The sequence below is a fragment of the Capricornis sumatraensis genome, chromosome 7 (genome assembly GCF_032405125.1).
Source record: "Capricornis sumatraensis isolate serow.1 chromosome 7, serow.2, whole genome shotgun sequence".
Taxonomy (NCBI): Eukaryota; Metazoa; Chordata; class Mammalia; order Artiodactyla; family Bovidae; genus Capricornis; species Capricornis sumatraensis.
In genome coordinates this window covers 100077585-100092484 of record NC_091075.1, presented here as the reverse complement: position 1 = coordinate 100092484, position 14900 = coordinate 100077585, and the positions used below count along the sequence as shown (strand labels likewise).

The 14900-nt window shown below is 38.1% G+C and overlaps 1 protein-coding gene across 16 annotated transcripts in view; it reads left to right on the top strand.

Moving 5' to 3' along the window:
- SEC31A (SEC31 homolog A, COPII coat complex component) overlaps window positions 1-14900 on the top strand; it is a 59646-nt gene that overhangs the window by 32148 nt on the left and 12598 nt on the right. For 7 of the 16 annotated variants that reach the window (XM_068975044.1, XM_068975042.1, XM_068975043.1 and 4 more), the window contains 7 exons: window positions 8-186; window positions 1282-1408; window positions 2308-2453; window positions 3668-3841; window positions 5755-5931; window positions 8987-9113; window positions 10764-11105. In XM_068975044.1, the coding sequence (XP_068831145.1) occupies window positions 8-186; window positions 1282-1408; window positions 2308-2453; window positions 3668-3841; window positions 5755-5931; window positions 8987-9113; window positions 10764-11105 (1272 nt within the window). Of the gene's footprint in view, window positions 1-7; window positions 187-1281; window positions 1409-2307; window positions 2454-3667; window positions 3842-5754; window positions 5932-8230; window positions 8324-8986; window positions 9114-10763; window positions 11106-14900 lie in introns of all 16 variants that reach the window. The other 9 variants (XM_068975046.1, XM_068975049.1, XM_068975048.1 and 6 more) reach the window with 5 other exon arrangements.

Below are 14900 nucleotides of genomic sequence, written 5' to 3'. Positions count from 1 at the left end.
ATTGCAGATATTGATGGCTTAATTACTCAGGCTTTGCTAACGGGCAACTTCGAGAGTGCTGTTGACCTTTGTTTACATGATAACCGCATGGCTGATGCCATTATATTGGCCATAGCAGGTGGACAAGAACTCTTAGCTCGAACCCAGAAGAAATACTTTGCAAAATCCCAAAGCAAAATTACCAGGGTATGTTATTTTAATAATAAATAATAGCATTTGTTTGTAAAAAGCAAAGCACTCATTATAGATAATTAAAATGGAGAAAACAATGAAGAACAAAAAAACCACCCATAATCCTTTAACCCAGAAATTAGTTATTGTTAACAGGTTAGTATGATTGTCCCAGGTTTTTGTCGTTTACATATATAATTTTTTAAATTAAAATGCTTTTCATATTTTTACTGTGGAAAGATTAGAACATGGAAAATGTTAAACATTTTAATACTTCCTGATTCTTCAGTCAGATTGGTACATAACCTTTTGTATACCTCTCTGTGCGTTTGTAGAATTTTTAAAAACAGAATCAAGATTCTAGAAGTATATATGTGTGTTGTTTTACTTATAGACATTGTCACTTACATTGTAATCATTTTCCCATATCATTGAAGCTTCTTACAAAAAATTTTAATTGCCCTGTAATATTCTATAGGAGGGATATATCATTTCCCTTATCATTTTCTTATATATTCCTAATATAGTTAAGACAGTGGTAAACATCCTTATTGTGCCTAAAGATTTGTACAAATTTCTAATTGTTTAATGAGGCTGAGGTCCTCGGAAAGGAATTTCTGGTGCAGAGGGTCTGTAGATTTTAAAGCCCCCTGCTCAACAATATTCGATTTCTTCCCATGAAAGTTGCCCCAGCGCTCAGTCCCACCAGCCTGGGTTGCCATTCGTCTCTAGGCTTGTGTCGTGTTGGTCCCACCTCGTCCACTTTCTGCCCCACCGGCTGCCTTTCAGTTCCTCACACAGCCTAATCCTTTTCTCTCCCAGGACTTTGCCCCTAGTACTTTCTTGGCCAGGAATGTTTTTTAACACCGTATATAGTTTTCCTTCTCAGCCTTTTGTAAAATAGGCTACTGTGATGTTTTTTTTTTTATGAGAGAAAATTATATGGCTTTTCTTTTAAATGTCAGTTGGCTTAAGGATGTACTTTGCTGCTCTTTTTTTTTGCATGAAATACTGTCAATAGTAGTTTGAAAGATGTGATTGATTGGCCAGAGTTAATTTTTATTAGTATGCCAAAGGCTTTTAATTGTCCCTTGGTTTTCCTTCCCCAAGCTAATCATGGCAGTAGTGATGAAGAACTGGAAAGAGATTGTTGAGTCTTGTGATCTTAAAAATTGGAGAGAGGCGTTAGCTGCAGTGTTGACTTATGCTAAAGCAGATGAATTTTCCGCCCTTTGTGGTAAGAAAATGAATTTTATATAACATACATGGCATGATACATTGTAAGTAAAATTAGTGACAGATTTTATTTAGAAGTTTTTGTAAACCTACTACTAATCACAGAATAAGCAAATGAAGTTCTCGTTTGAATGCGTTTCTCAGAAGTATTGACTGCGTTGTTTCTCCATAACTTCTAGTCATTTTTTAAAATATTGTTTAATGATTTTGATTTCACACAGACCAAACTGAGACTCTTGCATTTGCTACTTACTAACTGTATGAACTAGGAAAAATTCATTTCTAAGCCTTAGTCTATTCATATGTAAAATGGCACATAATCAGCCCTCTGTTAATAAGTGTTAGCTTGATAAAATAAGTAGAAATTACTGTTAAAGGCCATGACTAAACTCTCATAACTCAGACATAATATTTATTATATGCAAGAACAAGCTTTAGGCTGCTGGTATAAAAATGAATAACCTTGAAAGTATTATGAGAATAGAAAAATTATAAGGTATTAACTTTATTATTGTAAATAATTCAGCATAGTCCTACTTACTGATATTTATGCCAAATGTGCCATAGTTTAGTCCACTGCTTACAAAAGCATCTGGACAAGATAAAATGCAGTTAAATGTTCATTAGGATTTTTCTGTTCAAATATTGTTCCCACTTTTAATTTTTTCTAATGTAATAAGGAGAAATTTATTCTATGGCTAGGTATAGAATCTTGTAAAATTGTATCTAATTTGTCACACCACTTAGTATTTACTGAATATTTACATGACAGTGATTTTATTTCTGCCTGCTATTCAATGGTTATAAAGTTTGATCCATACCTCTGAAAATATTACTGGGCAGCTCATGACCTCATACACAGAGTGCCTTATGTATAAACTTATTTGTTTTCCTCTACAGATCTTCTGGGAACCAGACTTGAAAGTGAAGGTGATAGCCTCCTGCAGACTCAGGCCTGTCTCTGCTACATTTGCGCAGGGAATGTGGAGAAACTAGTTGCATGTTGGACTAAAGCTCAAGATGGTAGCAGTCCTTTGTCCCTCCAGGTTAGTATCTTTGAAACAAAAGGTGCTTCCTCTAGTGCTGTCTTTCACCCTCCTTATATTCTAGAGACTGATTTGTTCCAGGTGTTCATTGCTTTCACCCTACTTAATTACGCTTTAGTTCTTTGGCTGGATAATTATGTGTATTTACTGCTGTATTTGGAAAGGCAACCTTTGAGATGATGGCATAGTGAAGTGGGAATGCAGCTGTTTATGAGGATGAAATTGGAATATGATAGTGAGGAAAGTAAGTGGCAGGAGCATGGGGACAGCCAGTTTCCCTCTTTTCCTCATGCTCCTCCTCTGCCTCCAGGGATCCTGTTTGCCTTGGGCCAGGAAACCCAATGGGGTCAGGAGTGGGAGGAGTCCTCCGTACCAGCAGACAGTCTTCACGGTTCAGGAGAAATGAGTGTAAGAGATCAATGGAATCCCATGTAGCACTATTACACGGCAAGAGAGAAAGTAAAAAAATCTGGGGACTATGGTCAGGTGCTAAGTACTTTTACCCCCTAAGCATTTAGTCAGCAGAGTCTCAAGAAATCTCAGTCTGTGTTTTCTTTCAGCAAAGATTTTCTCAATAGGCTTGTGGCTTTAAAGATCACTACTGAAACCAAAAGTCTTATAGGAATCAAGGTTTTTCCTTGTAAGTGCTTCTGAGAGAAAACACTTTTTTTCCCACAATTCAAGGTTGGATTGGTGTACTTATGAAGGGCAGTTGGGATATTCTTGTACCTTATACCTGATGCATAGCTCTCCATTGTTGAAATGGGTATTGAAGACCAATACGAGAAACTCTGAGTTTGAAATACTAAGCCCATTTGGAGGTCAACTCATCGTACTACTATTTTTATAGTATAATATTTTCTCTTCTACCTCCTGGGGCCCAGTTTCTGCCTTCGGAATGTGCCTGCCTTTTTCACTTTGGATACTTGCCTGTTTTAACTCACAAAACAAGTATCTGGCAGTTGAAGGATGTTTAGGAGAAGATGGTAACCTGTGCTTTAACCATGTGTAGAAGACCTTCCTCCTTGCTTTTCTAGTTACCTAAACGATGGTCCACTCTTCTGGAGCTTTATAATGTCGGTGATAATGAACACCTTGCTTTTGGTAGGCTTTGGAGCTCTTCGTAACCCCTTATCTTTTCCTGCTTCCCCTCAGGATACATCTTGGTATCGTTGTCCAGTTCTCCTTCACTCCCCCTTCTTTTTCTCACTCAGGATCTGATTGAGAAAGTTGTCATCCTGCGAAAAGCTGTACAGCTCACCCAAGCCATGGACACTGACACTGTAGGAGCTCTTCTGGCTGAGAAAATGAGTCAGTATGCCAGCTTGCTGGCAGCCCAGGGCAGCATTGCTGCAGCCTTGGCCTTTCTTCCTGAAAACACCAACCAGGTAATTAGAATTGGCCATTTTTCTTCTTTCACTGTATGAGTAAGGTGAGTTCAGTAGATAGCACACAGCATTAAACATAAATGTATTAGTTAGAGCAGTTGAGTTTCTATCACTTAACTATTGGTGAATATTATTGACGCGTCTTCAAGGTTAATTTTAGGTGTATGCAGGCTATGTCAGAGATAGAGTCTTCTTCCCTTTGTAGTGAAGGGCATAGTATTTGAAGAAAATGAGTAGGAAAAGAATCAGTTTTTTATTTCTTAAGCCAAACGCTGATTCTGTGCTTAAGATTATTTGTAGGTGTCTTCTGTGTTGAAAAGCTATAAATGTTAATACTTAACCAAACTGGGGTTGTGATTTTAAAATCCCCACAAATGACACTCCAGGTAATGATGTATTCGTTCACTCTGTATGCTGTTTCAGTCTGGTGCTGTCTGTAAGCAAGTGTATTTTTAAAGTATCCAAGGCAGAGAACACTACATTACACACATAATTTAGTGTCCTAATTTGGTGTGAAATAACTCAGCCTTGTTCATATGTGTTCATTTCAGTTATTCATTTCATATTGTTCATTTCAGTTCAGCAAGTGACTGAATATGTAGTGATGATTAAGATTGCCAAAATCCTTTCCCTGCGGGAGTTTCCAGACTCACAAGTGACTCTGCATTGTATATCTGCTAGAGCTTAATTTTGAGCCTTTTCTTATTTCTGATCTTTTTATTCTAAACTTCATTCAGTTTTTGACAAATTTTTTAGTTGTTTTCAGTATTTTATCTGTTCTAGGGCATATCAGTACATTTCATTGAGTAAAAATACTTATACCTAGCTCACATCTTTCTTAATTGTTAGTGAGAACATTAAGTGGAGTAGAAACAAAGTCTTTACAATGACTTTGGTTGAATAGTTTTATAGGATTTTCTACTTAATAGAGTCTCACTATTATATTGAGGTCTAAGACCCTTAATCTTAAGACTAACTTTCTCTTAAGACCTTTAGATCGTCTAGCCTGAGAATTAAACTCTTCATTTTTAATTCTGTTTATAGTCATATACATTTTCTATACATGATTCTTCATGCTTTTCTTTGGACTTTTAAAGAGCTTTCTTTGTGTAAAAATTTTAATTTTGACATTACTTCCTACTATATATATCAGTATACCCTAAGTATTTTCTGGAGAATATTTTCTGAGACTTTGTAATACCATTATAGTATAGTTCACCATAAAAGACTACCAAAGTATACCCATAGAGTTTAAGTGATATCTTTAAACCTTTAATGAATTTATAGAAATGTATAATTTTTATAGATGCTAAAATGAAGTGTTGCTGAAACATTTAACACATGTATATGGTCAGCTCATACTTACTCTAGATCAATTGTAGATCTGTGTGAGCTGCCCTGAATTTAACATGTGAGTCTTAATTTATTTCAAGCATCTCTCTTTTAATTAATTTTCATCTCTTTCATAGATCACCATTTTTTTCCATGACTGTCTTTAGTAGTTGATTCTCTTTTGGAACCTTTTTTCCCTACAGAGAAACAAAATTGTATTTTTTTCAACTTTTGTGCTTTTGTGGTTTGTGAGCGTTACTCATCTGTCACTACAAGAAGACAACACACAAGCGGCGATGATGAGTGACATCAGTCTTGGGTACTGCCATGCGACAGGCGTGACTGAAATGCCTCCCTCAGTTAAATGACAGGTTACAGTGTGTATAGTGGACCTTTGGTGCCAGTCTTAAATATTGGAAACCGTGATGTCAAACCCTAATGTGCCAGAGCCTGTGGTGTAATACACAGCATATGAACAAAAATCATATGGATGATCATGCTTACTTTAAGATCAATATGTCATATATAGTTGGGTGAACTCTTTAATAATTTGCTTGGCTTTCTTCCATTGCTTCTTATAGCCAAATATTGTGCAGCTTCGAGACAGACTTTGTAGAGCACAAGGAGATCCAATACCAGGACAACAGGAATCACCCAGAATTCCTTATGAGAGGCATCAAGTGCCCAAGAGCAGGCCTGGACCTGTTGCTGGCCACGCACAGATGCCAAGAGTTCCAGCTCAACAATATTATCCCCATGTGAGTGATGCGGTCCAGACTAAGTAGGAACATTTATGTATGTCACATTGGTGGTTTTAGTTTGTTGGGGAAAAGGCCTGTGATGAAACTATAGACAACATACTGTTTTAATGGTTATAGTTTTTCTATCCTTGAAAGTAGCATTTATGATCCATTTTTTAAAATTATCCCTCTAATCTAGTCAAATAATTGATAAATTAGATATAATTAATTTAAGCTAGGGAGATTTCTTATTTCTCCATCACTCAAACATATTGCACATGTACGTCTGAAATTTTTACAATTTGATTCATCTAACAAACTATAAGTAAAGTGGGAACAATTTTGTGGGTGACTTGGTTACTTTCTTTTAAAACATTTTTAGAAAATAGTCTTTTTTAAAGGTATATTTTCTGAGTCACTAGTGTGGGTATTCTGTGTCTTCGTTATCAGCACAACAGAGTATGCAGAATCCAAGTTGTTTTTTTTAACAACTTGTAAAGAGAAAAGCGAATGACCAAAGGTTTGTGAAGTTGTAGGTCATGGGCAGTGCGAAGTGTTTATTAATTAACTCATTTATTTCTCAAATAAAAATTAGCAAATGGTTAGTGGTATAAAATGGGGCCTCTTATTATCTTTTGCTATTCCATGTAGAAACTTGTATTTCCAGGCCAGATAACCTTCATGTTCTTAAATAAAATTTATTTTCATAAGTAATAAATAGTCTTGATTTTATAACAAAGTTAGCAGGTACTCTGCCCATTTTAAAATAGAACAGATTGCTAGTAGAATTGATGGAGTCATTTTTACATTTTGTTGTAGCAAAAGTAAGCATAAAACTGTAAAAACTGAAAAAGATTCATGCTTTTTTGTTAGTTATGCTTTTGCTTGGTACTTAATCAAGATTGGTTACATTTGAATATAATTATAACTATCTGTACTACTCTGCTTTGATTTTTTTTGATTCATTTGACAAATACAAATCTAAGCACCTGCTTGTATTCTCCCTGTTGAGGGTGTATTGGTAGGCAAAACAACAAATTCCCCACTCTCACTGCTAGTCTTAGAAAGCCTGTAACATAGGGAGGGCACGTCAGGTGATGGCTGGGAAGCTGAGAGGTGGTGGAGAAGCCAGTCACTAATCAGGATTTTAAGACATGAATTTGTCAGCTAGGTAGTAGTTAACAGGATTGGAACTCCTCAGCTCAGCACCTTGAGTTCGACCTCTCAGGGCACTGAAGTAAGGCATTATCTTCTTTGGGAGAATACAAGTTTACTCCCTGAATCCTCGAGTTTATCTCTCTTTCAGGGAAAATATGGAAACCTTAAAAGACTTTTGTTATACTTTGACCTAGTGGTCCGCTACTTTAAGAAAAGGAAAACAAGTTCAATCATAAACTAAGAGTAGTTTTTTTTGATTAAAGCTTATGGTGTGCTGAATGAGGGCAGTGGCTTGTGGTTTTAAAGGCAGGCTTACAAGCAGGAGCAAAAGGATGAAAGGGAAGCCAGATCAGGAGTTCTGACTGCGACCAGCACATCTTGGCTATTAATTGTTGATGTGATTGAGTTTCTACAAAGATTTACTTGACAAAAATTATTTTGATGGCTTTAAAAATTGATTTTGAAAGCCTCTGGACTCCAGGGTATAAGCAACACGGTGCAGTGTAGTGAACACTGGCTGGGAGTCAGGAGATGTGGAATCAGCCCTAGCTCCATCACCCCAAGTTGTCTGGACCTCAGCCAGCCCCTTCATTTCCCTGGGCCTTGTTTTTATCTCCATGGTAAATGGTGGGAATTAGATGAGATGATCTTTAATATTCTCCGATTGTATGACTCTAAGCCTCATACAGAACTAACATGATTTTTGTAGCTCTAATGAAGTCCTGAAAAGGGAAGCATACAGCAGCAATATGTCCACAGATACAATCGTAGCATGAATACAATTACAGCTTCAAAAATCACTTTTTTTCTCAATAACTGCCCACCCCCAACCCCCCGGAATGTCTTCTTTCTTTGCCTACTTACAGAATGTACCTTTCCCCACGTACTCCTGACACTTGAATGGCATTGTTCTCTGTGCTTTGATTTCGTTTTCGTATTGATTTTTCTGCTGTCTCCCTCTGCCTGTCCTCTTCAGACTGTTTTCTTTTGGAATCCCAGCTGCCCTGAAACCAGTTGCCTGGCTCGTGTGTGCTGCCACCTCACTGCTTTCTCGCTTTGCGTCTGGCTGTTAGTGCCTTCGGGGATTTTTTTTTTTCTTCTTCTTTTAACATTTTCATTTTTTTATGTTCTGTGATTGGTATTTCTTTGTTCAATTCAGGTTAGAATTGCCCCCACTGTCACTACCTGGAGTAACAAAACTCCTACCGCCCTTCCCAGCCATCCACCTGCAGCCTGTCCCTCTGACACACAGGTATATCCTTCATTATCCCTCTTTGAGCAGAGTTCTGCTCACCTGAATATGTATGTAGTTATGTATCTTCTACCCACCTCCCTTGAGTTTCCCACCCCCATCTGTTGGTCTGCTTATTGCATTTTAGTGCTTTTGGGAGGTAAGAAACAGGTTTTTTGTTTTTTGTTTTGTTTTGTTTTTAGCACAATTTGAACTAGAAAAACATCAACCAGGGTTCTATCGATGGTTTAAATCTAATTTCACTGAAGATTTTTTTTCCCTTTCCTTTTCTTCTTCTTTTCTTTTTTCCCCCCTGTTTTTAGCATTGCAAAGAAGAAAAAAAAAAAAATTCCCGTGTGGCATGTACACTTACTTCCCAAAGCATTAGATACGGATGGAATTTAGTAGAGATGGAAAATCCTAGTGACTTTTTATAAATATCATCGATACTATTTGATGAGGCTGTTAGCATCTCTTGCCATTCATCACTGTTATTACTTTGGACCTGTCTAATCTTTAAATCAAGTAGAATGTGTTGCTCAGAAAACATCAGTATGCATAGAATGTAACTTTTTTTTTACATAAGATTTTTTTTTAAATTTCATTTCAGAGATTATAAATCCGTCTGGTAAGATTCTTGGTTCCGAAGGTAATCTTCCTTTTTACCATATTCTCATTGCCTAGGGAGAAAATCCTCCGCCTCCAGGCTTCGTAATGCATGGAAATGTTAGTCCGAATGTTGCCGCCTCTCAGCTTCCCACATCTCCAGGTCACATGCACACCCAGGTACCACCTTATCCACAGCCACAGCGTAAGTAGCGTGACCCCAAAGTCCTGTCACAGCAGCATGTCTTCTCCAGAGTAGTGACTGTTTACCTTGGAGTTCCAAAGCCACGATCAAACCAGTTTTAACAAGTGAAGAAAGAGCCATTCAGTGTAGGACTTGAGTCCTTGATGTAGAGCAACTTGGTTTCTCTGAGACGCGTTCTGAACCAACGTGCCGGGAAACAGCGCCCATGTCACTGTGTTCAGAACAGTGGGTGCCCCCCCACCCACCCCATTCCTGCTAGAGAGTCAGTCATTCCATGATTTTGGCATTAAAAAAATAGAATTTTGGAAATTACTTGGTGACATATACTTTTCCTTTAGTCAAGATGATGCAAACCACTTTTGGAAAAATGGCTCCAAGGGATGTTTCTTGTGGTTACCTTCCATTTATTTTTGTTTTTTAAAGGGATAGACCATATTTTAGAGCAGTTGTAGATTCACAGCAAAACTGAGTGGAAAGTCCAGAAAGTTTCAATATGCCTCCTGCCTCGGTGCACAACCTCCCCCACCCAGACATCCTGCACCGCGGTGGCGTGCTGTTAGAGTCAGCGAGCCTCCGCTGACAATCATTAGTGCCCAGTGTAGTTTACTTCAGTAGTTCACCTTTTGGCCTTGCATGTTCTATGAATTTCCACAAATGTATAAGAATGATGTTTCTTCATTGGCTTTCTTTTTTTTTTTTTAAGAAACTATTTATACTTGGAAGGGAAAACATCATCACTATTTTAAAATTTAAACAAAAATGAAAATCTCAAAAGGAGAAAATAATATGACCAACTACTATAAAACACGAACATATTGCCTAGCAAAAACGGATCTTAATGAGCCTGTTCTGTGCTAATACCATGTATGTTCCTACTTAACATGAATACAGATTTGATACAGCTTTTCACTCAGCGCTCAGTGTGAAAGTGCTGTCTTCAGAGTAGGCTGAGCAGAGTTCTAGTAGGTTCCTTCTGTGGAAGTTCACATTCTGGGCCTGGTCCCTCAAAAGGGTAATGGTATCTTGAGTTCCAGTCTTTGTATTAAAACATCAATTGACTGCCTGATTCCTTACTAACCAACTTTGTATACTGTAAGAAATATAGTTGTCAGGGATCATAGAGCGTTGCCTGTTAATCTGGAACTGTGCTCAAGCCCGGAGTGTGAGTAGCTTATGATTTTACTAGATGTTGGCAAAGGTATCTGGTTCACAGCAGTCATGCTCAACCCTGCAGTTGTTTTGGTGGGAGTGATCTTGAGTGGCCACCAAGGTTCCTTAACTTTCACAGTAAAGAGGAGTGTGCTTAGGATGTATCATTCCTGCATGGCTCCATCTGGTGGCTAGTAGATGTCACTGCAGTCTTTTCACAGGAATAGAAGTCCTAGAAAAAGGGTCAGTCCTTTGATTTTCATAGCCAGCAGCAATCTGGAAACGGCAAGGTTCAAATATTGGCTCCAGTGACTTTTGATATAGTTAGGGCAGCTGGAGTATCAAAAGCATGACATTATTTTAAGTGGGTAATGTTTGATTGTAACTTACTGTTACTAGAAGAATTGGAAATTTCCATAGAGTGAGTTCACTTGGATTTTCCATTGCTCTCTGATTAAATTTGTCACTAATTAAAATTTCTGTTTCTTCTCCTTGGTGTAGCTTATCAACCCGCCCAGCAGTATTCCTTCGGAACAGGGGGGTCAGCAATGTATCGACCTCAGCAGCCTGTTGCTCCTTCCACCTCAAACGCTTACCCTAACACCCCTTACATTCCTTCTGCTTCTTCCTACTCTGGGCAGTCCCAGCTGTACCCAGCACAGCACCAGGCCTCTCCACCCGCCTCCAGCCCTGCCGCCTCTTTCCCTCCTCCCCCTCCCTCTGGAGCTTCCTTCCAGCATGGCGGGCCAGGAGCTCCACCAGCATCTTCAGCTTATGCACTGCCTCCTGGAACAACAGGTACACTGCCTGCTGCCAGTGAGCTGCCTGCATCCCAAAGAACAGGTCTGCGCTTGAAAGGGGTTTGGTTTGGCTCCCCCCTACTTTGTTATTTCATGATCACATGGGTGGATGGAAGGGGATTATTTAAAACTGTAAACTGGCTAACGTGAGGTATTGATTGAATTTTACAACAGAGTCTATAATTATTTCTCAAAATGTGATTTTCCCATAATAAACTTTAGTTGCTAAGCAAGGAAAGCTTGAGTGCCTTAAAAGAGTAAAGAGTATATAATCTGCCATTGAATTTAAAATAAGCGGTAAGAAATTAGTTGGCAAGAGACATGCTGGTTGGAGTTAAATTTAACTGACACCAATTTCTTTACCAGAGTAGACCTGTGCTCTTGTGTTCCTCCTGAACTTTCCATCTTTAAAATTATTTGTGCCTTAAATTCGTTCATAGAGACTAAATAATGCAGGTATACACATTGTGTAATTTTGTTTGTAAAGGTGAGGAAGGATCTCAACATGTGTACTGAAAGGAAAAAAGCAAAAGAATGCAACTCTTGACAGAGAATCTCTATGACAGCAGAAAGTCAGTATACATCAATCAGTACAGGGATTCTCCATTAGGACAGTTCTACCCTCTCAATTTTAGAAATTTCTAGGTAGTTTACTTGTTAGCGGTCAAGTTCTGCCTAAAATTTTCTAATTAAAATCATAATTTTAAATTATTTTTAGGGGCTCCCCTGGTGGCTCAGATGGTAAAGCGTCTGCCTGCAGTGCGGGAGACCCGGGTTTGATCCCTGGGTCAGGAAGATCCCCTGGAGAAGGAAATGGCAACCCACTCCAGTACTCTTGCCTGGACAATTCCATGGACGGAGGAGCCTGGTAGGCTACAGTCCATGGGATTGCAAAGAGTCAGACATGACTGAGCGTAAGACAGCAGAAAGTCAGTATACATCAGTACAGGGATTCTCCATTAGGACAGTTCTACCCTCTCAAGCATTTTAGAAATTTCTAGGCAGTTTACTTATTGTTAGCAGTCAAGTTCTGCCTGAAATTTTCTAATTAAAATCATAATTTTAAATTATTTTTATAGTGAAATACCCAAATTCTTTTTTATCTCTCACATTGCAATTAAAGCATTATATTCATTTTTCAGAAGTAGGTAACATTATCTGATCTTCATATTAGAATTGTAAAAGGGGCCTATAGAGTATGTATTATAAAAAAAGATCAGTTAATTGGGATTAAGAACCACTAACATACTAAAGAATGCAGGCTTTGGAGTCAGACTTCCTGTGTGTGTATCCCAGCTTCACTCTTTTCTAATAGTTACGTGATCTTGAATAAGTTACTTAATGTTAAACCTCAGTTTTCTCATAATAAGAGTGGTACACACTCATAAGCTTATTATGCAAAGGATTGAGTGCATTAATACATTGAAAACGTTTATGGACAGTGACCACAGAGTGAGTTAGCTGTGATTACACAAAACCTCACTCACAGTTAGAGCTCTGTGCCTTTTGGTAACTGAAATTAGTTTCCCTTGCTGATTATAGTTGACGGCTTTGAACTAGAAGGACAAAACAGGAGTGAGTCTTGCTGTCGGATACCAAAGTTGCTCCTGGAAGTCCAGTATAAATTTTCTCTCTCTTTATCTGCTAAGCAGTAGCTTTAATAACTGAAAACACTTATCATATAATAAGATTTAAGGAAGTACTTTTTTTCTTGAAGTCTTATGGATCCAGAATTATACACATTATCTCTTTCTCTCTTTTTTGGTATATATTCAAACTACCAAAAAATCATACAATATGTATCACCCTTTATTGCACAAATAAAATTTATATAATTTTCAATACAGAACATTCAGATTGATATTTAGAGAGGAGTGTTAGTTCAGTTGTAAAGTTCAAAAAAAATATTAAACCTGGATGAGTGAAAACAGTATCCATTCTGAATGGTTGCATAATAATAGATTGAGTGAAAGATAGATTTAAGTAAATCCTCAAGTAAGGAAGTAGTGCAGAGAAGTGGGGAATCAAACTGTCATTTATTGAAGATACACTGGACATGTACCAGTGCTTGCCATCTTGCCATCTTTTTTCTTATTTAGTTCTCATAGCCATGAGAAATAGGAATAATTATTTTTTTAAAAATTGACATGAGGAAGCTTGAGTTTCCTACGGTTACACAACGTTCTCATGATGGCATGGTCATGATCTTCAAGTTGAGGTGCAATCCCAGGTCTCAGTCTCCAGAGCCTGTGTTCATTCTTCACCAGATAGTCTCGTGGCACAGTGATAAAGAACCCACCTGTCAGTGCAAGAGAAGCAGGTTCAGTCTCCGGGTCAGGAAGATTCCCTGGAGTAGGAAATGGCAACCCGCTCCAGTACTCTTGGACCCTGTGAGTCCATACGGTCGCAAAGAGTCAGACACAACTGTGGAAAGTTCTGAAAGAGATGGCAGGGTATAGTCCGTCAAGTCTCAAAGAGGCAGATAAGACTGAGCAACTGGGCACACACTAGTCCTGATGGAAGAGACTGAAATAGCTATCAGTGTTGGAATTACAGGAACATCTAGCATCACTGTTTTTAAGTATTTGTTACCTTATCATCTAAATTAACTATTTGCATGGGTATTTTTTTCCCTCCTTGGGCTGAAGTGTGTTCAGCCATATAATAAAGTACTTGCTTATGTGCGAAGTAACTGTTCTAACCTGGCTGAGAAGCAGAGTAACTGATAGGAAGAAGAAGCAATACTCAGTATGTACTAAGCTGGCTGCTGTGTTATCTCTTGCATGTTAATAGCCTCTATATTTTAATTAACGGAGCTTTACCTTATTTTTTGACTTCCTGAAAGCTTTGCTTAGGTTATACAGATAATTGTCACTAAAAGTTTTACCTTTGTTCCAGTATATCTTAGATTATTATATCATGGTTTTCTATAGGACTTGGAAATTCCACTGGTAAATTGTTCTCGATAGACACTAGAATTTTCAAGCCCTCCATTAGTGAACCAGAAGGTGATGCACCTGCTTCTCAGAGAAGCTCATGTTGCAATCATCACAACACTCATTCAGTAAATGCTTTTTGAATGCTCATTCAGTCTGTGATCAGAATTACTCCAGGCAGAGGTAGGAAGGCAGAAAAGTATGTGTATTTCTAGTGAATTGCACATAGCTTTGCTGTAAGTTGGAACATAAAATTTGTATTGGGGCCAAATTTTGAAAATCATTACATTTCAAGGCAAGAAACTTTAGGTACCTGGTTTTTAACCTTGTCAACAACAGAAAGGAGCATGATAGCCTTCCTTACTTTCTCTGGCTAATTTTGTTTTACCTTATGTCATTAGAAAATGAACACAAGGATACATTCTTTGTCAATTTTAATTCTGAATTTTGTTACTCTTTTAAAAATGCGACATGCTCAGCTTACAGGGGAAGGGGGAGGTATATGGTTATGAGGATGCTCTTTTCTCTCTCTCTGTCTCAAATTATGTTCTAGCCAGAAGTCTCCATGCCATTGGCACTAGTATTTTTTCCACTGAAAAATACCTTAACCAGTGCATAGATGCTGCCATTATGTTCTTCTAGTTGTACCTGAGAAGGTTCCCAGTGGGAAGCAGGATTCAGGTATGGATGGCAGCAGCTCCACTTCTCTCTGTGAGACCGAGTGGTTCTCTGTTCTCCAAAGACCATGCGGAGGACAGATCCCTACACTAAGGTGGATAGGGGTCTGCAGTATCCAGTGAAATGCCACACTCGGTTTTTAAGTTAATTTTTTATTAATTTTTTACTGTAGGATTTTGAAAGAGCTCAAATAACATAAAAATCAAATTATAATTCTGCCACCC